Raw genomic sequence first — 25537 nt, forward strand, 5'->3', positions numbered from 1 at the left:
AAGGTAGCATTGCTTTCTTCCGGAGACCTCCTTTCTAAAATAGTTTAATTGAATCCTGACAATGTTTGCTGAAAAGAAAATTTCTTGCATTTTTAAAAGCTTTGAAATACATTTTCATTTTGTAATGTAAGACCTCTCATGTCAGGTGCACCTGCTTGATTTGCATGTGAATTCTGAACAGTTCTTGTTTTATGTGACACTTCTGAAATGTCTGTCTGTTTTTTTTTTTTCTTTTTAATTCTCAAGCTCACTATTTGGATAAGATAGTGAAAGGTACTGTATATTTGCTCTTTGATGACATGCCTATACCTTCTTTACTTCTTTAATATGAATATATAGTTACAAACGTACTAGTCTGGGCAAAAGAAACTTCTCTTAGATACATTCCATGGATATAGATTCAACTCATATGACTTTCAACTCATCTCAAATTATAAATGAAATCTCGCCTGTGTTTGTTATATGTTAACACTTTACCAGTAATTATACATTTATATACAAACTGTATACACGTTTTAGCTTTTGTTTGAACCAAAAACTGAAGATAGTATTCATTTGCTGTTTGGTGCTTTTTCTTTGTTAGTTTTGTCATTGGACCTGTACCTACAAAACTGTAAATACTTAGGAAAAAAAGCAAAGCAGTACTCTTGTCACAGAACAAGTGTCATTCGTTCTAAAGAACAGATTAATTATACATAAGTGTGTGTTTACACATAGACAGATTAATAGAATACCCCAGGCTTTTAAGCTTATGTTTATCTCAATGCAGAAAATCTGTAGGAAATTATGACTTGTATTTTGTATGAAGCTAGAAAAAGCTTGTACATTCTATGCAACATTTTCAGTTAAAAGGTTCAAGGATGCAAAAGCCTAACATGAAACAGCAAAGATTCTTGTATCTTCAGTTATGGTGAAAAGTTGATTTGGAAAAATGTTTAAAATATTCCTCCCTCTCTTTCCCTGAGTATCTTTCTCTATTCCTTATTTGTGGTTTGTTTTTTTTCATGAGAATATTGCAATCTTCATGGCAATATCCAGGCTTTCACACAATAAGTCTTGAGTGTACCCAGTTGGCTCTTAAAACGCCCTGTCAGTATTGCAATTAAATATGTGAAGTTGTCCACAAATTAAACAGAAGAAAAATTAAGGAAAAAATAGCTCTCAGTACATCAACAAATACTATTGGCAGCTACAGTCTGAAAGAATAAGAGTAGCAAGACTAGTCTCAGCCTGGCATGATGGCACAATATCCGTAACTGTAGCATCACTGTCCTTCCTCACAAGAGGATTTCCTGATTCTCTGCCTTCTAAGGTAATTTGACAAGAGTTTAGCACCCTTCATAACTTTTTTTTCTGAGAATGCTTATAATTTGTAGTTACATGATTGAAAGGACTCAGTAAATTCAAAAGTCTTTAGAAGAAAAAAAATGCAAAAGATTTTAGAAGAAAAAGAAAAAATTGCTTTGGAAAGACAGTTCTAAGCTCAACTAAGCTTAAGCAAAGTGGATCTGTAGATTAGTTCACAAAGATAGTAGTTCTACAAAGTGAAGACGTGTTTACCCGGTTACGTAGGTTTTTTTGGATAAAAGTTTACAGAAAATTGTTGTGTCCAAAAATACCTGATTTGTAGCCACCTTCTTATAAGATCCTTAGTGCCATATCTGTACTTGCTTCTGTCAGTGTCTTATCATAGTCATAGAAAGGAGCACCAAAATCTACATATTTACAGTGTTGTCATCCTCATACAGATCATGTTGGCTGCATGCCAGATTTCATCACTAGGAAGTGACAGATACTGTTTGGTTTTTTTTTTTTTTTAATGCAATGTTAGACTGAAAACAATTATCGATTTTGGATATATTAAATTATTTTAATTGTTTCCCAAATTTTCCCTCCTTGGCCATAAAAGCAGACAAGATAGGATATAAAGGTAATAGCACAAAAGCCTTAGGGAGATTGTCACAAAAAAATCACTTTCTGCTATCTGTCTTGAAGCACGTCACTACCGTGTTTTTGTTCAGTCTATCAATGTTTTATTGTGGTCCTTATGGTATTTCATTTTGTCCGTCCTAAGTAATCAAATACGCACAGCTATTACATTTAGTTGGAAATCCTGTTGGTCCTGTCCCATCCGTATGCAGCCTGAATCCTAATGTTTGTTAGAATAGATGCTAAGCTGCTTCACTATTTCCTGGGCTTTGCTTATTCTGTGAAAAGGAATGTATTTTTGGCATAAAGTATAGTCATTAAAACTGGCCTATACTTTGTGCAATTATTTAACACACTGTAATTTCACATGACTATACGGCAACTCTGAGACCAGATAAAGTTAATATTCTCTTTTATTGCGTGCCTAAAATCACACCCGTTTTCCTACTTAAGAATTTGGAGGGATTTGATCACAGTAACAGGGAGCCTAAACATTTGTGCCAGTAAGTAACCAGTAGTGCATAGAGCAAATAACGATCTATTCTATAAGCACAGAGAAATGTATCATTTTACACAGCTGTGTTTGCACTATGCACTCATCTCTTGTTACTTTGCCAAAAAAAAAAAAAAAAAAATTTCAAAAAACAAGCTTAATTTTGTCTGGCCTGCGGGTATTTAAGAGGATTGGTGCATTTATATCCTGCCTGTACAGGTAAGTGGTGTCTCAAGTGTCAGGCCAATCAAAGATGCCACTTTGTTAAGAATTACGTTCCCCAGGTAATGTTGCTGTTCCACTCCATGTGCAATTACAGTATTTGTGCTGTTCTTAAGGCCTGTTCCCAGTAAGTGTCCCTTGTTTGTTGTTTTTTTTCCTTGTTCTATAATTGCAATATTTAAATCACTTGTGATTTTTTTCTTCTTTTTGTTTCAACAGAGGGCTGCCCTGGCTTGTGCAACAGCAACGGGAGATGCACGCTGGACCAAAACGGCTGGCACTGCGTCTGCCAGCCAGGATGGAGGGGAGCGGGCTGTGACGTAGCCATGGAAACTCTCTGCACTGACAGTAAGGACAACGAAGGAGGTAAGATATAACCAACTGGATCTTTAACACTGGGGAGAACGCGTTGAGGAACGGAGATTTTACAGTCAGGTGATTAAATACTGCCATGAGAACCATACACGCATTGTAGTAGCTCTTGTGCCTGTAAGAATATGCTGTGGTATTCAGTGCTTTTACGTGGTGTATCAGCAAAGCCTTACAAGATGCGTATGACAGGTGAGATATGTACTTAGAAAATGATGGGTGTCACCTTAGTTTCCCTGCAATGTTCTTTTATACTCAAATAAAACATAGTCTCAACTCAGTGAACTGTAGTGGAGGGGAAAAAAAAAAAAAACCAAAAAAAAAAGGAGTTCAAATTTTCAGTGACCTCACAAGGAAATTATCCCAAGAGAAAAGGCCAAACGAGGGGCTTACATTTTGACCTATGATACTATTGCTGGAAACAACTGGAGATCTTATCCCTCCATAGCCTGTGAACACTCAAATAACTGACAGGATGCTCCCAGAAGTCTTTTTTTTGGGGGCTTGCTTTTCCGCAGTCTGTCATTCAGGTGACAGGTAACAATCTACAGCAAGATGCAGGCGAGACTGTTGACTTAAGGAATCAATCTGCAATGTTGTTCTAGAGTAGGGAAGGTAGAGGGGCTATGACTTTGTCATGACTCCAGAACTGCACAAAAAACCACACAACACCAAGACTAAATGTGAATGCATATCAGCATAATGCTTTTATTGTCTGTCTTTCTTCCCCTTCTCTTATCAACTCTTTTTGTTTAACACCTTCAGATTCAGTGTGGAGATAAGAAACTCCATTAGGGCCTGTGGATGATGATGAAGTCATCTGTGACTTTGTTTTTTGGCTTTAGACTGTGTATGCCTTTGCCGTTGCTGGTTGGTGGTTTGCTCTCGTATCCCAGCTGCAGTTGGGATCTTAGAGTTCACAAGCTATAAATAACAGCAGCATTTACTTCCTGAGGAAAAGAAATAACAGCTAAAACAGTGGTGCTGTTTATTGCTTTCCACATCATTTGGTTTGTCATCTTTCTCTGTTACACATTTTATATTTTGAGTTGGTTTTGCACATCTAGGGGCCTAAAGAATCATAGAATCATAGAATAGTTAGAGTTGGAAGGGACCTTCAACGGTCATCTAGTCCAACCCCCCTGCAAGGAGCAGGGACATCCCTGACTAGATCAGGTTGCTCAGAGCCCCATCCAGCCTGGCCTTGAACGATTCCAGGGATGGGGCATCCACCACCTCTCTGGGCAACCTGTTCCAGTGCTCTACAACTCTCATTGTAAAAAATTTTTTTCTCATATCTAATCTAAACCTACCTCCTTCTAATTTAAACCCATTACCCCTTGTTCTATCACAACAGAATCTGACGTAATCTGGTATACGCAATCTGAGCTAGTGTGAAGCTGAATTTGTGCATGTAGGAAGGGAGCAAGAGGGATGAGTAGCCATGGCATATCCATGCTGAAGTGCACTGTTAGGGGAATTAAGTTCAGGTGGGTTGGGGTCTTCGAAACATAAGGAAGAAAGAGAAACCTGGTAGCACAAAAAGAGAAAAAGCAAGAAGGAGGACAAACTAGGTTAGAGCGTAAACAACTTGTAGAAAAAAAAATAGATCACGTAGGGGAAAAAAAAGGGGAAAAAGTTGAAAGCTCAGTGAAAGACTAAAACCAATTCAGTAAACGTTAAAGATAATAGAAGGACGTGACGTATCAGAGGGGCATTCAAGAGCAAATAATGGAGCAGCGGGAGGAAGAGGAGCAAGGTGAACCGAAGCGGAACAAGGGAAAAGAATATGCTCCTTCAGACTGAAAACAATAGCTGTTTGTGAGGAAAAGGGGGAAAAGAACAAGGAATTGGAGCAGAAGGATCTAACAGAATTACTTGAAGTTCAAGAAGAAAGAACAATACTGAAAAAAAAAGTCTAATGCTGGTATTTTGTTGGGGTTTTTTTTCTTAGTTTTGTCCATTATTTCCTTTACAGACATTATGCAGCTATGTATAAGGAAGGGATTGGCCTAACAGTTGTTTTGCCATGATTGACATATATAATGCTGTGTGTCACTGGCATTTCCTCTTTCAGTGGACCTTATTTTAATTTATATGCTTCAGTACAGACCATATTCATTTCAGTCTTTGACCAGTGGCTGAGGAAAAGGGTTAAAATGTAGCAATTAAATTAAATTTAAAAACTGAAAGTATATCAAACAAAACTGGGAAGATAAATTCTTCCTTGCCAGAAACCCATCTGGAAAGAGAAGCGGTGTTTCTTCCCTTTCCGAGAGTAGGTGCAATCAGCCCGCTGATCTCTCAAGCAAGCCGTTCAAATTCCAGGGAGCTACAGGGAGCTACAAGGATGCCTCTGCTGTATTTGTTTACTGTGGGAGATTAGGTTATCTGAGCACTTACGTTGAATTTATACCAGTGACTGCAGGTAGTGTGATTTACATTGCACTAGGCTCAGTGGTTATATAATGAAAGTTATCTTGGTTGTCAGCTAATTGATATGCTGTGGTTAATGTTTATGTTTCATCCTACATTGGATAAAATATATTTCATGTATTAATATGAGTATAATTCATTAATAACAGTATCTACTGTTCCTTTGAATCTTAGATCTTTCTGGGGCTGATTTTTCAAATTCTGTGAATATGAGCATCCCAGGGACCTCAATGGGAATATTCTCCATAGGAAATGCTAATGACATCAAGGCATACTTGATCATTTTTCCTTCTAGATACTGGTGACATATGATGGGATGATTATTACTCATCTTCCTTTAATACAGATTTCTGAGAGTCTTGCAGATCATTTCCTTTCTTTATTTTTCCATGTCTTTGATTTGGATAATGAAATACAGAATTACCTTTACATTTAGCAACCCAAAAGAAATGTGTGTGCAACAAGCAGACCTTATGCTGAATTAAACTCCTAATTTGTGAAGAGAGGGGAAGTCGGAGTCGTCTGTGGGTGGAACAAGCCTAACTTCTTTAGTTGGGAAAAAATCTGTCACTATTATACTTTAACAAAGTGGACTGTGTTTTATCATCACTATAGGAAGAATAAGATGTTTGCTTTTTGGTTTAGGTAGGTCTTTATTGAACAGATTCCTTTGTTAAGCTGACTTTTTATTAGCTCCTATCCAATTATTAAGAATAGTTACAGGTTTCCACCAGCAGTATTTAAGGGATTATTAGTATTGTTTTATTAATAAAATGAAAATAAATAGTGTAATAAAGCAAAGCATACTTAGCACTGCTGTGTTTTGTAATTACTTGCATAAGCTAGGAGCCTGCTCCTGATAAGCATTGTCACAGGAAAAACACAAATTTAGCCTAAAGATTACCTAAACCAGAGCCTCTTTCTGATAATGGCTAATAGGAAATCCTTAGCAAAATAATATAATAGGACAAATGTGAGCTTACATTTTCTTTGGGATACTAGCAAGCTGCTAATTAAAGTAGGAAATTATTGCCGCAGAATGTTTTGAATGTCAGAAGGGTTACCAAGTACAAAGATAACCCAAGCTTGGGAAATTTCAGGAAGCTTGTACTTGAATTAGGACTGATGCAGTGGCATGCTCATGTTCTGTAGTTTGTGCTGCAGTACTTCCCATTATTCTTCAACTTTTTCTTTGCATCAGTGGTTGCTGGGAATCGCCATAGCACTTGTCCATGGTGACTCTAAGATTTCTTTCTGGGGTGACAGCTCATTTAGAGACCAGCACGTTATATTTTAGGCTTCTTCAGTCCAACAGGAATGTTGAATTTGAGTACACTATAGGTATGCTTATAGAAGTACTGCAATAGTAACATTGAACAAGGTCTTTGTGTGCTGCTCAGGAATAAATCAAGGGCTATTTCTACTTTTGTGGCTTTTCCAACCAGCTGCTCCTATAGGCAGTCGTCTCTGGTGTCTATAATTGAGTCCACTCGTTACAGCCTCTTGTAAAATTGAGCTATGTGAGGATAACTAAGGCGTGTTAATAGAATTTTCTGTCCTTTCCAGCCTCTTGCCTTAGTGTGCCATAGTCACCAAAACTGTCCTGGTGGCATGGCCAGCATCATAGCTCTAAAACTGTTTTCTTCCTATGTAGGCACTGAATTTTCACTTTGTGGAAATTTTTTGTTGCCTAAATACATAATCAACTTATTTGTCAAGAATGTGATTTATGTAGATCCTTGGCCACGATTTCCCCTTTACACTGGCAGAACTTGTGCCCGGGACTTATTTTGTCCTGTTTTATTTCCTTCCAGCAGTTTTATACACACCCTTTAAATTCAATTCAAATGCAAGCATGCTGACTGATGCATCTTATTTTTTAGACGTCTGTAAGTGTGGGAATCCTCTGTCTTGACTCCTCTCATTTAATGTTTTGGGGGTTTTATTAATCTCTCCAAATAAGCAATCTTGTCACCAGACCATGTTCCATTGCAATTCTGTGTATCTTGTACAAAGGGAAAAGTAACATTAGTCAAGATATTTACAGCTAGACTTTAGCTTTTGAAGAAGAAAACAATCATATAGTCATTATGGCATCTGTATATAGAAGAAAGACTTACATGTAGAACAAAAAACTACAAAATAGCCTTCTGAGACTGGTAGTGGTTGTCCAGCTGGCTGTTGGAGTTTGTTTTCTTTACAACTTCACTATCATATTTGAGTGAGATAAGTGATGAGCCAGTGTTGAGCTAAGTCTCATATTTTTCAGGCTAAACAAAATTCATCAATAATTTTGCAGAGCCATTTCAGAAAGGAAATTTTACTCTGCTTCACACAGTGCAATAGAGCACTCAACTTAGTGGTACTAGATAGCTCTAGCCACATGAGTACAGAGAAAGAATGAAAAATGTTTTCTCAAGTTATAAGGAGCCAGATTCATAACCATCCGTCACTCGCCTGGGCAGGTTGCTGATAAACTCCACAGAAAAATAACAAACAGCATATCCCTGTATCTTGGCTGGTGAAAATGAGATTCTTTCTCTGATTGATGTTAGCGGAGAGGCTTGTAAAAATGCATTTCCAGCTGATTAGTTCAGAAGGTGTCAATCTCACGCAGTTTTATGACCTGCAGACTATACTCCAGATGTACATTTGCTTTTTATAAACTAACAAAGATGAATGATGGAATTTGAGCATTTCTTTGGCAACTGCACCAAATATTGCCTGGGAGACCATACAGAGATATAAAAACCCAAAACTGTGCTTTTAGCCATCACTACCCCCTGCTTTGTCACTGATCCAGGCTTCTAGAGTTAAAACCAGCAAGGAAGGTCAGCACTTCAGCTAGGAAAGTGTTTTATATGGTACAAGAATGAGACTGGAAAATCACGAGAGTCACAGGCTATTTGAGGTTGGAAAGGTCTCTGGAAATCACCTAGTCCCACCCCCTGCTCAAAGCAGGGTGAACTAAAGCAGGTCACTCAGGGCTGCCTCCAGTTGGATTTTGAGTATGTCCAAGGATGGAGGCTACAGAACTTCCCTGGGCAACTTGTTGCAGTGTCCGACCACTTTCACAGTAAAAAAAAAAAAAAAAAAGAGTTTCTGATGTTTAGACAGAATTTCCTGTGTTTCAGTCAGTGCCCATTGTCCCTCGTCCTTTTGCTGGGTGCCAATGAAAGGTGGTCTTTTTTTACACCCTCCTGCTAGGCTTTTATACACATTGATGAGATTGCCCCCCTGAGCCTTCTCTTCTCCAGGCAAAACAGTCTCTGCTTCCTCAGCCTTTCCTCACAAGAGAGATGTGTCAAGCCTTTTACCATGCTCATGGCTCTTCACTGGATTTTCTCCAGTATGTCCATGTGTCTCTTGTACAGGGGAGCCCAGAACTGGAGAGAGTACTGCATGTGTGGCCTCCCTAGTGCTAAGTAGAGGGGAAGGATCACCTCCCTTCACCTGCTGGCAACACTTCTCCTAATGCAGCCTGGAATATCATTGGCACCTTCTTTGCTGCAAGGGCATGTTGCTGGCTTATGTTCAATTTGGTGTCCACCAGGACTTCCAAGGTCTTCTCCACAAAGCTGTCTTGCAGTCACTTGTCCCTCAGTGTGTACTGGTGCATGGGGTTGTTCCTCACCAGGTGCAGGACTTTGTATTTCTCTGTGTTGAACTGCATGAGGTTCCTGCCAGCCCATTTCTCAAGTCTGTTAAGGTCTATCTGAGTGGCAACGTGACCCTCTGGCATATCCTCATCCCAGGAAAAATCAATGGTTTTTTTTTTTTTCTTAAGAAAGTTTAATCTTTGATATACTTAACGATGACTTTTTCATCCCTTTTATTTTCCCTGAACTGACTTCAGTGTCAGCCAAGTTAAATAAGAATTTTAGATGTGCGAAAGAATAGAAATCTCAGTCCTTTACTATTTTGCCAATCCTCTAACTGATCCACATAGCACAGCAATCCTTAGAGGAATACCTTTAGAAGATCTCTGTTTACTTACACTCTTTCAACATGTGATTGAACAAAAAATGGATGATGTTTTTCCCTTCAGAGAGAAGTTTTACTCTAAAGCTAGATTCTTTTGTGAGAGAAGCAGTCATGGGCTTCCTCCAAATGGTGCACTGGTATATTTTTCAGTTTAGTGCAGCAAGCAAGCTCCCTCTCTGATCTAAATGGAATAATAAAATGTTTGAGCTATTTCAGTCTTGCTGTTCTTTTGGGGAAACAATTATCAGCTATGTGATACCATATTACATTCATCTATAAATTTTCTGTAGCTGACATTTCCAGGCTCATTTTCCTTATGACTTTACCTACAGCAAATTAGTAGTTATCAATTTGATCTTGATTTTAATCTTTCACCAAATGAGATTTCCAGTGATGTGACAGATCCAATGCTCATTATATGTCACTATTTCAGCACATAAGCATAAAAGCACCCATGTGTTCAAATCTTGTTTATACTGGCCAGTGTTCCTCATCAGTTTATTCAGAATAAAATCTAAATGTTAAATACAGATTTTTGTTCCCCCATTCATTTTCATGCAAAATAGTTGTGGAAATTGCCTTTGCCACTAGCAACAAAATCTTTCTGCCAAGGTATAAAGGAATCCACCTTGATAAATGTTGTGAAATATTTAAAGCTACTTGCAGCGTAGATATGCTAAAGAACTTCAGGAAAATAGTTGAGTGGGAGTTACTTGTTTCTTTTCTAGAGCAAGCCAAATAACCTCAAATAAAAGCTACTTAGACCCACCTAAAATGTTTAATATTTATAAGGTAACTGTGTATGCAGAGCCTGAGTGCCTTCATTTTCTGATTTGTACAACATGTTTTTAGAAAAGTATCAAATAAATAGGTTTCATTTATATGCGATACTGAGTGTATTCAGCTTGCATGGATTTCCATAGGAGTTTAAGAACTCAGTGGAAACGAGCTCTCTTTCCTTAATTGAAAGTGAATTCATTAAAATGTTAATTATTAGTATTCTTTCATACTACATATTTTTTTTAATCTCTCTGCTGACTGGCTCATTCACATGCAAAGGGGCAGGAGGAAGAGTTTGTTCATTTGTGTGACTTTCTGCCAACAGATGGGCTAGTTGACTGTATGGATCCTGACTGCTGTTTGCAGAGTTCTTGCCAAAACCAGCCTTATTGTCGTGGACTACCTGATCCCCAAGATATTATCAGCCAAAGCCAACAGTCACCATCTCAGCAAGCTGCCAAAGGGTTTTATGACCGCATCAGTTTTCTCATCGGAGCAGACAGCACTCATGTCATACCTGGGGAAAGTCCGTTTAATAAGAGGTGAGCTTGACTCATCATTTCCTCATGAATATGAAAGATATTGAAAGGTGCATGAGATTCACATTTAGGAGATCCACTGTGACTGCAAATTCCATGGCATGGACTTTCAGCAGAGACCTTTTCTCTTAATATATCAACTTGCTTCTTTTCTCTCATTTCCTGCAAAATTCAAATTGCCGGTGCCAGTAGGTTATAGAAGGCATTTGCCATGCTTAATACCTGTATTCTAACAGGGCACTTCATTAATGATTAAATAAATCTTTATTTAACCAGTTGATTTGGGCTAGCACAGTTGGAAATACATCAAAGCAATGAAAACACTTCAAAAGGAAAAGCAAAGCTGCACTTTTTAAACTGAGCTCACTAAATAATATAAATTATGAATTAATGTAATAGAACTGTTAAGTGTGCGACAGTATAATTGCATAAACTATTTGACTAGTGCTCTACGAAGCAGTAATGACCTGAAAATAAACCAGTAACAGGAAGCAGGTGTCTGGGATCTCACTGAGTGAAGGAAGATGATTTACACTAGAACTACTGTGTTTGCAGTAATTTAACAGCATTAATGTGTTTGGGCACAGCAGTTGATTAAAAGTTGTTGCTCAAATGTTCCTTATTGCTCTTTTAAATTTTGTACTTCGTAGTCCCTGCAGTTTTACAGATTGCTTTGATACTAATTGAAAAGTACATTGTTCTTTGAGAGTCTGCCAGAGGTATGACTTACAGTGCGAACAGCAAGAGTTTATAAGTTCTTAAAATTCTTCAGTGAATTTCTGATCTTAGTAACTCAGTACAGACAAAATGAACCAAAGTAAAATCAACAATATTGGAACAACGTTATTGTCTGTAGATTTTGAGGCATTTGTTTATACAGTGTAAATTATGGGACCTTGTAAAAGAGTTAGTCTCAGGAATATTTTTTAGCAGTAGTTGATACCATGTAGAGATGTGTGCGTGTTCGCTCTACTAGCTTTTATTCAAAAGAGAATGTAAAAGCAAATTCGTAATTTGATCCTGCATCTTTTTCACAGTCTTGCATCTGTCATAAGGGGCCAAGTATTAACTGCTGATGGAACGCCACTCATTGGAGTCAATGTCTCTTTTCTACACTATCCAGACTATGGATACACAATCACGCGCCAAGATGGAATGTAAGTTCCCTTTGAACCGCTTCTAAGTCATAAAGACAGCAAAGGGGTTAACTGAAGAGCTGCTTGTGAAAGTAAGATAATAATAAAATAATGGAAACAAAAGACGTAAAAAAAGGGATTGACCAGAGTTGTACTTTGTACGTTCTTCAAATGTAAAACATGCTGATTATATACTTTAGAAGCAGAAGGGCTTGTGTAATTTAAATGCAGCATCCCAAACTCTCCGCTCTGTTAGTGCAGTGTTTAATTGATTTCTCCTTTGTTCCCAGTAGAGCCATTCTGCCTTCAGAGCAGTACAATGGAACGAAGAATCAATCCATAAAATGGAGGCTCTTGATGGCTTTGGGAATTTGCTGACTGGCTAGCCCTGTTGGGTTTTTTTTTTCTTCCCTAGGTTTGACTTGGTAGCGAATGGTGGTGCCTCTCTGACGCTGGTGTTTGAACGATCACCGTTCCTGACGCAGTATCACACAGTATGGATTCCCTGGAATGTCTTTTATGTCATGGATACCCTGGTCATGAAGAAGGAAGAGAATGACATTCCTAGTTGTGATCTCAGTGGATTTGTAAGGCCAAACCCTGTTATCGTGTCATCACCTTTATCCACCTTCTTTAGAATTTCTCCTGAGGATAGTCCTGTCATCCCAGAGACACAGGTAAAGTGTGCTGCAAATAAATAGCATTTTATCTCAGGCTAGTATTAAGCAACCATAATGAAAAGACTGCAAAGTGCTGCTGAAAAATAATTCTCAATGCTAAGAATTTGCCACATTTGATTATTTTCAGACCAAATTATTTACTCTATGGGATGATTTTTAAAATTCCATCTGAAAAAAAAGGTAAGAAAGCTTGGTGTACACCAGTGTCTGGTTTTATGTTTCTTTGCAACATTTAATTTACAGAATGTCTTCAGCAATCAGACACTGGCCCATCAGAATGGACACACTACAGTACATCTGACTTTTTTGACTGCCCTCTTGTTAGAAGTGCATCTCAGAAACTGGAAATGAAAGCTGTTTTTCCACTGCGTTTGAAAGACTCATACAGTTCAATTTATCTGTTTAGTCCTAATAAATAGCATGACCCTCATATTTTTAGAAACTGAAAGAACTCTTTTTAACACTGAGGACAGACTTACAAGCCAGTGAGCATGTGTGCTAAGCTACTTCTTCAAAACTTGTAATACAAAAAGTAAGACTTAACATCAAAACCTTGCTTTGAACAGAAGGAGGTGTGGCTGGAATGTTTTTTTCTCTAGCACAGATGTATTAGATTCCTCCACCTCAAATAACTAATCACTAATATCATCTTCCTCAACTCTTAAAGTAGAGTAGCATTTTAAGAACTAATATTTATCTTATTATTGATTTCTGAAAAAACTTCTCCTACTGAAACTGCACTCTTTCTGTCTTCCTCTTTCTCTCCCTCTCCCTTCTCTCCCTTTCTGTTGTCTCTCTCTCCTTTCTCTTTCTTTTTCTGTCCTCCACCTTCACAATGTCATAATTACATAGGGCACTCTTTTTCCCATTCATTAAGAAATGTCCTTATCTCTTCAAGGGAAACATAGAAAATGTATTCAAATGTTTTCATGCAGAGCTCTTAAGGAAAGAGCAAAATCATTAAGCAATTCATGGTAGGAGCAGGTTTAAAGAAAAGATGTAAGGAAATTACAACTCAATGCTCATACAAAATCTAGACTGTGCTAGAAAATTGTTGCTTTTATCCTCACTATCATTTCTGTGCCTTTGATAGTTGCAAGGCAATTAAAAGAAGGTATTTGCAAAACACAGTCCACTGAAAAACAGCTCTGATTTATTTGTTTTGGCAACAGATTATAGCTTCAGTTCCTAAAGTTATGGAAAATTACTTAGATGGCATATAAATCAAGAGAAGAATGTTAGAAAATACATATTTTCAAAAAACACTTGTAATGTCTAGGTGAACAAGTCATTTCATCAGCAGTGGGACTAATGAAGTCTGGATTCCTACTAATTCCCACCCATTGCTATAATTCCTACTATCTGCCACATCCAGTCCTTCCCCCACAGACTGCATTCTTTTTCTCAGGGCAGTACCAACTTGGCTACTTCTTCCCTAACTGAACTCGTTTTCTTTTAAACCCTAAAGGAACTGAATTATCTATAGAGATTTCTACTGTTATTTCAAATGTGGTTGAAACTGGCTACCAGGTTCAAAAGTTGGGAGGTCTGACAGGCAGGACTGTTGGGTTGAGTTGATTTCCCTAGAAAACCAGCCAGAAGGAAAGGTCATATTCTCAGCGGATCCTAGGCAGTTGGTGTTGATGGGTCATTTGGGATGAGGTAAAAACAGTACTGTCATTGTGTATGCAAAACTGGTTCTGGTACTGTGTGAAAAAAACATCAAGGAGTGTTTTCTTCTATATGTTCTTTGCTCATCTCACACACACACACGTAATCTCCTGCTTCAGCATGTAGAGTTGCACGGCCATGGCTGGGATGTACCCCTTCAGGGTCAGGTTCTCCTTGGAAATGCATGATGCTCAACAGTCTGTCTCCCGAAAAATTCACTACTCTGATAAAAGATGGGCAGAAGCAGATTCCATTCAAAACTGTCTGTTCAGCTCCAGAGGAAGTGCTGCAGATCTTTTCATTAAAAAAGGGGCAATGCCAGTGTGGGAGACTTGATGAAGGCACAGAGAATGAAGTGGTTCCCCGTGTTCCTTCAGTCAGTATGAGTCACCCTGCTTGTGTGGTGTGACAGCACTCACTGTCACGTACTGCAGGAGAAAACGATGTGCTGCTGTAATCATCATCCCCTGAAGTGCTTCATCATCCCTTGGAGATAATGTTTCAGAAAGAGTGTACTTAGTGGCTTATGAAACCCAAATTGATCAGAAGGGGAATTAAAGTCTGCACCAAAGAAGCAGCGCAAAAGAAGACTGGAAAAAGAAGGCAAGCCAGGGGAAAGAACAAATGCAGTGGGTAAAAGGGTGATCACAGACCCAACAAATCATTAGTCAAGAGGGATGATAATAAATAACTTGTTAACTAAGTTTGAACTACTTAGGCATGTCTTTATTTACTTTTAATTGCAAGTTAGCATGCTCTGCCTAGACTTAACTAGCTGAGATTTATCAGTGTGGAACAAGACAGTAAACTGCATGCAGATGAGGGAGATCAGGTTAGGCTGGAGCTGCTTATGTGTCTTAGGTAATATTGTTGCTGTCTTTTTCCTAATGTAAGAAGTGTCTTTGCCACATATTGCAGTGTGGTCTGGCAGAAACCCACATGTGAGTCACGGTGAGCAATTCTGAAATTTAGGTTTTGAGGCTTTCTTTCTCCTATACTTCTGTTATCCACTGTTACATATGCTTGCAAGATGCCTTCTGCAGGTCCTGAGCAGCTTGTTTCCATCACCTCAAGTGTGTGGGAGAATGAAGACTGAAAAGTTTTCCTGCAAATTATCTTTTCAAAGTTGCACACTTTTTTTTTCTCTCCCCTGACTCTCTCTCGCTACCAGCAATACTGTACAGCAAAAGTTGGCACATTTTATCTACCCAGAATAATTCAAGGTGCAGTACAAGCCTTAGTGACTTAATAAAAGTGATTGTTTGTAACTTCAGGGTGGACACATTTTCAGCTAAGAAATTGACCTAGTTTATCATTTAAACACTATAATAGGATGTCTATATATGCCAGTATTACATGGATGCTGCATCCTAGTTTCACTTACCTAAAATCTCCAGAACTTCAGGTTTGTACTGAGAAAAAAATGGGGATTACTCTTGGAGCCAAATATCTCCATTTATGCATGCTTGTTTTCCAGCATGTTTTCTGTTTGTTTTTTTTTTTTTCTCTTTTGTTTCCTGTTTGAAGCTTTATATACACCTCTTGATTTATTCTTTTATGGACACATTTTTAGGTTTCTACATGTGTATGTCTTTTTCCTATCCCTCTTCTCTGTGGTATCTCAAGAATGTTTTAAGTTTAGAAAAAAAACAAGTATTTTTTTCACCTTTTCATTTCTCGTTGCTTTATATTGTTAACTCAAGTTTATTTCTTTGTAAGGTCATTGAAGAGCCTCAATTTTAGAAGAAGTATTTTTTAAAAAGGAAAAGATTTGTCTATCTTGAAATGAGCAGTTTCAGCTTCTGCTTATAAATTTAGTAGCCTTGGTCTCAACTCTCAACCTTTGTGGAGTTGCCGATATGTGCCTATATCTAAAAATGCCATCTTTAGCCCTTTCAAGCCAAGATCATGTTACATTTTAATGTGCCCATTCCACTGTTACTTTTCTGCAAAGAACCTTTTTCTGACTTTAGGACTGAAGTTTGCACTCATTTGTGAAATTTGATCTCAAATCCTCTGTTGAAGTTTCTCATTTTGCAAAGAAAAAAAAAAAAAAACCACAGCAATGCAGCAGGCATTTTTTGTCCCTAATTTAATTAAATTCCTTGTTCAGGGTTCTTAATACCATCAGAGCATGTCACCTGAATCGTATTATATTTTGGAGCAGGAAAGCATTCGAGAGCTGCGATAGCTTTAGTCCTGCTGGCCACAAGAGACAAGGAGCCCTCCATGTGTGACTCATGTGAGTCATGATGTGACTTGGTCATCAGCTTGAACTCTCAGGGCAACAAACTCTGTGAAAATTGAGATGACCTTTATCTCCGTCCTGGAGGTTAACTATTTCATAGCTGTCCTTCCAAGAAGCTTCATCATCCATAGATGAAATGGCAACCGTTAGAATTTGGTGGTTGGGCTATAACTCAGTCTTCTTAGGGTATCAGCCTTTCTGAACAGAGTTTGATACTCTGTCTGGAAGAGGTGAAGTACAGACAGCTTGGTTGTGTTGGCAATTCCTTATGTGACTTTTCTACCCAGTGACTTTCCTGATTGCTTCACAATTGATATATTGTCATGGCTCCCACAGGATGCTCTCTGCTGTGCCTGATGATTTAACTTTCCAGTTGAACATTAAACTGTTTAATTCTCTTTGTAATGCTTGATTGTGTGAGAGATTGAGATGCATAACCTTACCTCTATATTTCTGAAGTTCTCAAGAAAATACCTTACTGCAGGGGATGTTTTATGGAAAGAAGGAAGTTATAAGTGAGATTTCCAGCAGATATTTGAGGCTTCTGCAGAAACTAATAATAGGGGTTTGAGGTTTGTTTTAAATCTCGCTGAGAACTGCATGAGTGTCCTAGTTTCTAATTTGATAGTAATCCAAATACACAGTGGAATCTCTTGGAAACTGAAACTTCAGGGTGTCCTCTTTATTGCCTGTTATCTCAGCCAAGAGTACTGGAAGACCGCCTAAGTGTTTAACGCTGCTCTTCCACAGTTGTACAGAAGCAATGGTCGTAACAGGAGACCAGTGAAGTCCATTAAATTGTGTCCTATTACAAGCATATTATTTCTCTTTCTCCTCATGGTTACAGAGGCCTCCATCTGTTAGACTAGTTTTAATGTGTGGTATATGAGACTCCTGCTGATGTCTTGAGGAGGAATTTATCTTTTGTTCCTAAGTGGTTTGTGTTTTTTCTTTAAAGTCTGAGAAAAGGAGTATGTTCACAATCACTTATCTCTTTAGAGAGAGGAAGTTTTGGTTGTGTAGAAAAGATTTGCTTGTTTCTGGCTTAGATACTGGGCGTATATTGGACTAATGGAGAGCAGAGTAGATTTACAAAGAGAAATGATGCCACTCTCACCTCCTTCCAAGTGATGGTACTGCTTGTCATTTCTTCTCGGTGATCGCAGGTTCTTGGTGGGGAAAAAATAAACATTTGAAGATTAAGAATTAAGAATTCTTAAATCTGAATTTAATTTGTCTAGTATCTTCCAATTCCTCCTTTACTTCCTACAGCTCTATTATAAGCTTATTGGAGAAGAACAGTTGCATGCCTGCATATATCAGATGTAAATAACCATTTGTGCCAGACAATGAGTCAAAATACTATTTCTGATTTTTTGTTACTGTTATTGGGGAGGAGATAGATATAATTAATACCATATAAATCTTTCCTTATATCCCAGCAGAAGTGCTAACATGGTGGATGGTGTAGTACCTGTTGCCTTCCTCAAGAGCATAAACCACATTATTTGACCCTGTTCAACACAGATGGTCAGTTGTTTAAAGCAGTAACCAAGGATTTCTCTAGCACAGAGCTAACTTAGCACTTATTTAGTAGCCAGTCTTTGATCCAGTAGCCAGTGAAGTCTCAACAACTGTGACAATGCTCTACCCAAAGTCTGCTTTTCACTAATATTAATTAGTGTTTGATCTTAAGACTTTACGACTAGGACACAGGAAAGTAAAATACAGCTTTCCAAATTTACTTCCCCAAGTGCTCCTTTGACACCACTAAGGCTCTGAGCTTGTGCTTCAGCATCCCATGCTCTCTTCTACCACCAAGGAAACATTATCTTTATAAATGTGTCTAGATACTTTTTTCTTTGTTTTCCGATAAGCTGGGATACTTGGTAACTGTTCACCTGAAGTGCTGGCTCTCAGTGTTTATGTCCTGCCTGAGGTACAGGATACTATAGACTGTCTTCATCCACGTTATGCAAAAACCTTTCACATCCATCCATCACCCACAAAAGCTCGTCAGCTCAGAGGAAAAGACAAGGTAGAGGAGGGGAGGAACCTTTTAAAAATAAAATTGAATCATTGCACCTCTTTGAAATGAGAAAGTGGTGAACTGATGTCTGAGTAGTGAATATTGATCGGGAAATATGGAAAAGCTTTCCCTGAGGCATCCTACTTATCTGTCTTTGAAATAAATGGTAGAATGCTCTGCTTCAGAGTATTTACAATCCACAGGTAATGCAAATAATAAACCACCTAAAAGTCCTTCCTGCTCCTTGAGGAGCAATTAGACATCCCAACCCAAATCTGAAGCTTTGCGATGCATAGAGGGTCAGCTGCCCTTATTACAGGTCTATAGCTGGAACATTGGTGGCAGCATACGAAGGGGCTATTTTCACTTAGATAGAAGATGCTTTTTTTGCCTGTTTTGGAAAAAGTGAGTGATTTCCCTCTCCTTACGCTTCCTTTCCCTCCATAAAAATAAAAGAGAGATCTTTGAAATCCTTCAGCAGAAGTGTCAAGTAAGCAGCTTCAGTATAACAAAGAATTTAGATTTAGCTTTTCAGAAAAAAAAAAAGGTGCTGTTATTTATTTATGCATTTTTTTACATTATTAAGTTAAGGCTGGATTTAGATGATACTTCCTAATGGATTGTCATGTAGCATCCTGTCAGGCCTTCTGTTATGATAGCTGCATTGTTCTGTTTCATTTCAAAATCATTCAAGTACTGTGTTTTTTTCTTACCAATGCATAGGTACTTCATGAAGAAACAACAATACCAGGAACGGATTTGAAGTTATCATACTTAAGCTCCCGGGCTGCAGGATATAAATCTGTTCTGAAGATTACTATGACCCAGTCTGTTATACCATTTAATTTAATGAAGGTTCATCTCATGGTGGCGGTGGTGGGAAGACTTTTCCAAAAATGGTTCCCTGCATCCCCAAATCTGGCTTACACTTTCATATGGGATAAAACTGATGCATACAACCAGCGAGTCTATGGGTTATCTGAAGCTGTCGGTATGTGTGTTACAGAGGTTTTTTGCATTTTTGCTGTTGTCTTGAAAATAGGGAAGCGGATCTCAGATACTTGTATCCATTAAGTAGAAAATGTTTAGCAGAATAAGATGAGAATTAACAATGCATATCAAAGTATATTAGAAAATAGTAGTCTAAAGTTTGAGTTACAAGAAAAAAAAATCCTTGAAAAGGAAAAAAGAAACTCACAGTCATTTTTCACGTCTAGTTCTTCCCTGTGAAGTAGCCCTCAGCCTTATAATACAGTGTGGTATTTAGTCTGCGCACTCCTTGTACTTTAGAGCGCAATAACATTATGACATGCTTCACAAAATTAGTTTCTTCTGTACCTGTCCTAATCCACTTACTTTTCATAACTGAAATTATTTTAATAACCTAAGATTGATTTTTAAAGTATTTTGGAATTCTGTTTAGTATTTTCAATACATCTATGGAAGCCATAGAGGTTTTCAGGTAGCCTGGGAGAGCAGAAGAACGTATATAGTCTAAGGAAATCATAGTCTTCAAACTCTTCTTCTGAACAAGATCCTAAACTTAATGAGGAAATTTACTGTTATTTCAGTGTCTGTAGGTTATGAATATGAGTCTTGCTTGGATCTAACTCTTTGGGAAAAGCGAACTGCCATTTTGCAGGGCTATGAACTGGATGCTTCCAACATGGGCAGCTGGACATTGGATAAACATCATGTACTGGACGTTCAGAATGGTAAGGAGTTAATTGTATTCTTGCTATTTTTAATATTCAACTGCTCTGCACTTTAGGTATCTCGTAGCTTTTCAGATGTTTGCTTTGTTATTTTAGAAAAGAAAGTTATGGAATGTTTTGGATATGGTAAATGCTTTGAGCTTTACAGTGTATGTCATGGTTCTTCATCTTATAAGTACATATGCATTAATAATTTCATCTAACAGTGTCAACCTCTGTTAGATATGCTTATCAAAAAAAAAAACCCAACCCAAAAATGTTGAAATTGTTTTTTAGAAATTGAGTGATGCTAGGGAGACACTTATTTCTAAAACAATTGTAGATGTCAGCATTGTTATTGGGATTAACTCTTTGTCTGTTAACAGTACCATGAACAATGTTTGCAAGTCCAGTTTTCACAATGAGTGCAAATTAAACAGTAATAAGGTACATTCCTGCCAAGCTGGGAGCTCGTCACTCCTAATATTATAACCCTCGTTTATAGAGGAGTTGTTCCCCTTGATGTCATGATATCCCCAGCTCCAGCCCAGCTGCTCATGGGAGCAGTCAGCATAGGGGTACCATCTCTTCTTGAGGATAAGCACTCATTTACACTCCCTTGCTGTTTAAATCCCTCCCTGAGGTGACTCCTTCCTGGGATGCTGTGGTGAACTTGATGCACAGCAGGTGACAAATGGTGCTGCCTTGAGTCAACGAGGGCCATTTGGGTCCCTGTTTCTCAGGACACAGTCCAGTCACTAGTGAGAGTGTCTGCCTTAATTTCAGTGAAAAAAATGAGAAGCAGTACACGTTCATAAGGACTGTACCTTGGCATCAAGGTAAATTTGTCCAGTGTGCTACTCGGCAACTGTCTGGAGGGTGCCATGCTAAGGGAACCCCAGCTCAGCAACTCACAGTGTGTAAGAAGGCTGAAATAAGCAGAGCCGCGTGGCTCAGGGTGGGAGGTGGTCGCACTGGATTGTTATGCAGAAGAGCCCAGAAGTAGCTCAGCGGGAAGAACATCACTTCTGTGCTACCTGGTGTCCCTTGGAGGTCTCATGATAGGACGTGAGCTTATTTTGTGCGATATGCTAATCACCACCTAAAGCATTGCTTCTGACTGGTAGAAAAACAAGGTAATCAAATCAAGGGACAAGGTGTCATTGTACCTAATTTAAAATGTCAGGAAAACCCTGTGCAGATTATTGTAAGGTAATCCATCTAAAAATGTAAAGACCTATAATTATAAATATATCTGTAAGATTGGTTCTGTTCATAAGGTAAATTGATGGCGGCTTTAAATTATGTTCAAGAGTGTATTTGACAGGTAATGACTTTTCCAAGTGACATGTGTCTAATTGAATAAACGAAGTGGAGAGTTGTAATGACAAGGTGGATGAGCTGGAGAAATTTATTCAGAAGAGAGTGCAGGCGGTGTTTGTACGGACATCCCAAACTACTGCAGTAAATAGTCTAATGTACTAGTCTAATGTAATAGTCTAATCTTTTAGTCTGTGATAATAGAGGAGAAATGTGAAGGACCAGTTTTTCAAGGTAATGACAGAATAAATCAGATGCAATAGTGCACTGTGCTGACTTGTAAAATTCCTCTGATGAAAATTATGGAACTCAACTATTTCAGGCAAAATTATGGTGCCATGATTGTCATAAATGATGTAATCATAGGAGAGAGGATTTTGGATTCTGTTAATGCGTTCTGGCTTTAACTATTCATGAAAAATACGTTCTCCATCTTTTGATTTAGATTACTTATTTAGATTACTTGCCGTTAGGTTTCCATAAACCATTTTCATTCTTCGTGATTTTATCATGTATATTGGTTTTATGTTTATCTCCTAAATTTTATAACACTAAAAAGTAGTGAATACACCTAAAACATTTAAAGTGGAAAACAAAGTATTTTTTCTCATATCTTTCAGTATAAAGTGCTCATTTGGGGAGTGGGGAGAGAAAGAGGAATATATCTTAAATGTCTTCTAAGCATCTCAAAAGAGAAATGTATCCTTCAGCCCCAAACTGCCTTTGCAACTCTGGGCACACAATCAATAAGACATGTATCATTGTAAAGTGCAAGGTGACATGGGATTTACATGGATTATACCACAGAAAGACATGCGCCCCCTTACAAGTATAACCATAATAGCTGACCATTTGTAGAGGACACCTCGATGGATTCATTGGGAGATACAGTAATGAGGGTCCTGGCAACATTTTAACACACTGCAGAGTCACACTTTTTTCCGCTAAAACTGAAGATTTAACATAAAGCATGCATTTTTCTTCTCAGATTTACTATGGAGGCTATAAGGAAGACAAATACTGCTGGCGCGTTGCTTTGTCTTCACGAAATTATTGTTCCTTTCATGCCTCAAAGCAGAATTAAGTTTAAGAGGCAGGTTGGCCTGGCACCACATTTTTTTTTGTTGTTTTGACATTTTTAATAACTGTCTATAACTGCAGACGTGGTATTGAGGCAGACTTTGTTGCCAGAGGTACATTTTTATTGTGAGCTGAGTAAAGAGTCTTTTATAATGTAAAATTGAGGCAATCTCCAACTTTTTGAATTAGGTCTTTAATTAATATTTACAATTTGCAGCAGTAATCCACTTTAGATTATATTTGACATCATATTCATAATTAGTTATAGTAGGACTTTAGGAATACAATTTGCAAATATAATTTTGTCTTTTTTATAACATATGCACAGTTAGAATTTCAGTCATTTCAGGGTAATTTCAAAACTAAAGACTTAGAAACACGGACCTTGGTTTCATTCGGTACACCTTGCGTTTCCTTCAACATGACAATTTTCATTCTGAATTATAACTACTAAAATTATTAACATTTAAAAATAAGAATGACTGAAAACTAGTTTGGGTTTAAATGCTAGTATGTTTAGCGTTTCTACTACATCTTGTGGCCAAGGTAATTTAATGCTTTGTGTGTCTGTGACTTAAATATAACTATAAATGTTTTCATAAAGTTCTCTTACTTGTAGTGAGACAATATGGTGGTGAAATAATTAAAAGTCCATTAAATTATATTAATCAACTAAAAGAACATTTATTGCATCATTTTATGTACATACATTCAAAGTTTTTATAAACTTTTTTTTTTGTGTTGTGTTTTTTATATTATCTGCCAGGAATCCTCTACAAAGGAAATGGTGAAAATCAATTTATATCTCAGCAGCCCCCAGTTGTTAGTAGCATTATGGGCAACGGAAGACGACGCAGCATCTCCTGTCCAAGTTGTAATGGTCAAGCTGATGGTAATAAATTACTGGCTCCAGTTGCCTTAGCTTGTGGGATAGATGGCAGTCTCTACGTTGGGGATTTCAACTATGTTCGGCGGATATTCCCATCTGGAAATGTTACTAGTGTTCTGGAGCTAAGGTATGTTTTTTTCTCATTTCAGACTTTTGGAATTTTGAATTACTGTTGCAAACTAAAGTATGGAATAGACTTCTGACTTTGTGTAAGTTAGGGCTTCCAAATACTTCTAGGAAGAAAAAAAAAAAAAAAAAAAAAAGTTGATTCAAAAGATTTTAATACATTTTTTTTTAAGCATTTAAACCTGAAGTGAAAATAATTTACCCTGGTAAAATACTTTAACTGTGGAAATCTAAACTGTGAGAATGTAATCTACCCAAAGTAGTTATTCTGTGGATTTTAAGAGTTAACCTACGCAGTCAACATGAGCAGACAAAAGACGGACATTCACCATTTCACTAATGATCGATGTAAATGTTGCCTTCTTTTCATTTTTTAACATCCTTTCTGAATGTTTTTCTAATAATGTTTTTCTGTTCTTTTTCACTTGCTCCCACCAAGAAATAAAGATTTTAGACATAGGTAAGCATTCCTTAAAGAAGATTTATATTTTTCTAACTGTTCTTTCTTCTTTCTTAGCAAATGAATGCTTATAATGGAGAAGTCATTCCTGAGATGTATTGTTAGAAAAGAAGAGTATTTTTCAAAAATAATGAGTTCATATGTTTTAGTTATGTCAGCTGTCAGGCTGTATCGTCCTTTCGAATACGAGTTCCTCTTTTCTCATCACTCTCTGTCCACAGTCAGACTTCTTTTTATGCTTGTGTATGCTCTCCTTTGCTGTCCCCTCGTCTCTGCTCACTCATATTCCTCGCTGGCAGCACTTTTGCTGATCTTGTCAAAACTACTCGTTAATCAGATACCCCAAATAGGATGAAAATAGCATATAAGTAATAAAATTATAAAAGTATCAAGTGAGTTCATTTCATTAGACTTTTGATATTGAGTCTTTTCAGGCTCACATTTAACAAATTTCTTTCTTTAAAGGTGAACTTCTCTTAATAATTAAAGTTGAAATTGTCCCATAATAACACAGCTCCAGGAGTTAAGATTTTAAAGTACTGCAAGATTTATAAGACTGGTCATGAAAACAGTAGCAATCAGAAGGATTGTAGTACAGTATTCTTCCATCCTGGCATCACTACAATAGTGGCAAGAACAGAAGCGAAGAAGGTGGATGCTTAGAATTGCTGTGCCACAGCAGTCAGGGCTGATAAGGAGATAAAAACAGAGTTATGCTAAAATCTTGTTGGCTGCATTAAACCCTGCAAGACTTTGTGGTGGAACTGCTAAGCACAGGACTTAGCAGTCCCGGTGGTCCCTTTCTCTCCTTTTTTTTGCTGCCAGTTGTTTTCCTTCCTTGTTTTTAAACAAATCCCAGAGAGTCAGATCTTGGTTCTTTTTTTTAAAATTCACTTTGCTTTGGACATACTTCTTTATGAGAAAGGGTTTTGTGTTTTAAAAAGTATGTTTAAGACATGTTAGGCAAAAAAATTCCATGACTTAAATAAGATGTTTGCATCAGTGCTAATGATCAGAGTGGGGAGTCAGTGCACAATCTAGCTGGTTTTATCTTCTTTTCCAGGTGTGACTGAAAGGCAATCTCTGGTGGTTTTAGGTTTTCACTAAAACCTAATTTGCATTTGTTGCACTACTTTTAAAAGACTTGGGTCCCTTGTGGTGTCACAAACTTGTGATTGCAGCTGGATAAGACATTGTCTTTGACAAATGTATGGAATATGGAATAATACTCAGAATGGGAATTTGGAACAGATAAATGGGATTAAGGAAAGGATGTGTAGTGAAGTTTGGTTTGCTGTGATTTAGTAATGACGCCCTCTCCTGCCTCTGGCAGAACTGTGGTCACCGGCTCAACTGCGGCGTTTCAGAAACTAGATCCCTGCATGTAAGAAAAGTTGGTGAGGGAGAACATTAACTCTCTTCTCCTTTATTCATGCCTACACGTGCAGAAGC

General features: G+C 37.7%; 1 protein-coding gene across 1 annotated transcript in view; it reads left to right on the top strand.

Moving 5' to 3' along the window:
* TENM3 (teneurin transmembrane protein 3) overlaps window positions 1–25537 on the top strand; it is a 425198-nt gene that overhangs the window by 354983 nt on the left and 44678 nt on the right. Inside the window, exons 15-22 of the mRNA XM_086747281.1 lie at window positions 2864–3010; window positions 10539–10755; window positions 11790–11909; window positions 12304–12565; window positions 19240–19507; window positions 20088–20231; window positions 23377–23626; window positions 24065–24085. Coding sequence (XP_086603407.1) covers window positions 2864–3010; window positions 10539–10755; window positions 11790–11909; window positions 12304–12565; window positions 19240–19507; window positions 20088–20231; window positions 23377–23626; window positions 24065–24085 — 1429 coding nt within the window. The remainder of the gene's footprint in view (window positions 1–2863; window positions 3011–10538; window positions 10756–11789; window positions 11910–12303; window positions 12566–19239; window positions 19508–20087; window positions 20232–23376; window positions 23627–24064; window positions 24086–25537) is intronic.

Source organism: Chlamydotis macqueenii, chromosome 4 (assembly GCF_036417535.1).
Source record: "Chlamydotis macqueenii isolate bChlMac1 chromosome 4, bChlMac1.mat, whole genome shotgun sequence".
In the NCBI taxonomy this organism is placed as follows: domain Eukaryota; kingdom Metazoa; phylum Chordata; class Aves; order Otidiformes; family Otididae; genus Chlamydotis; species Chlamydotis macqueenii.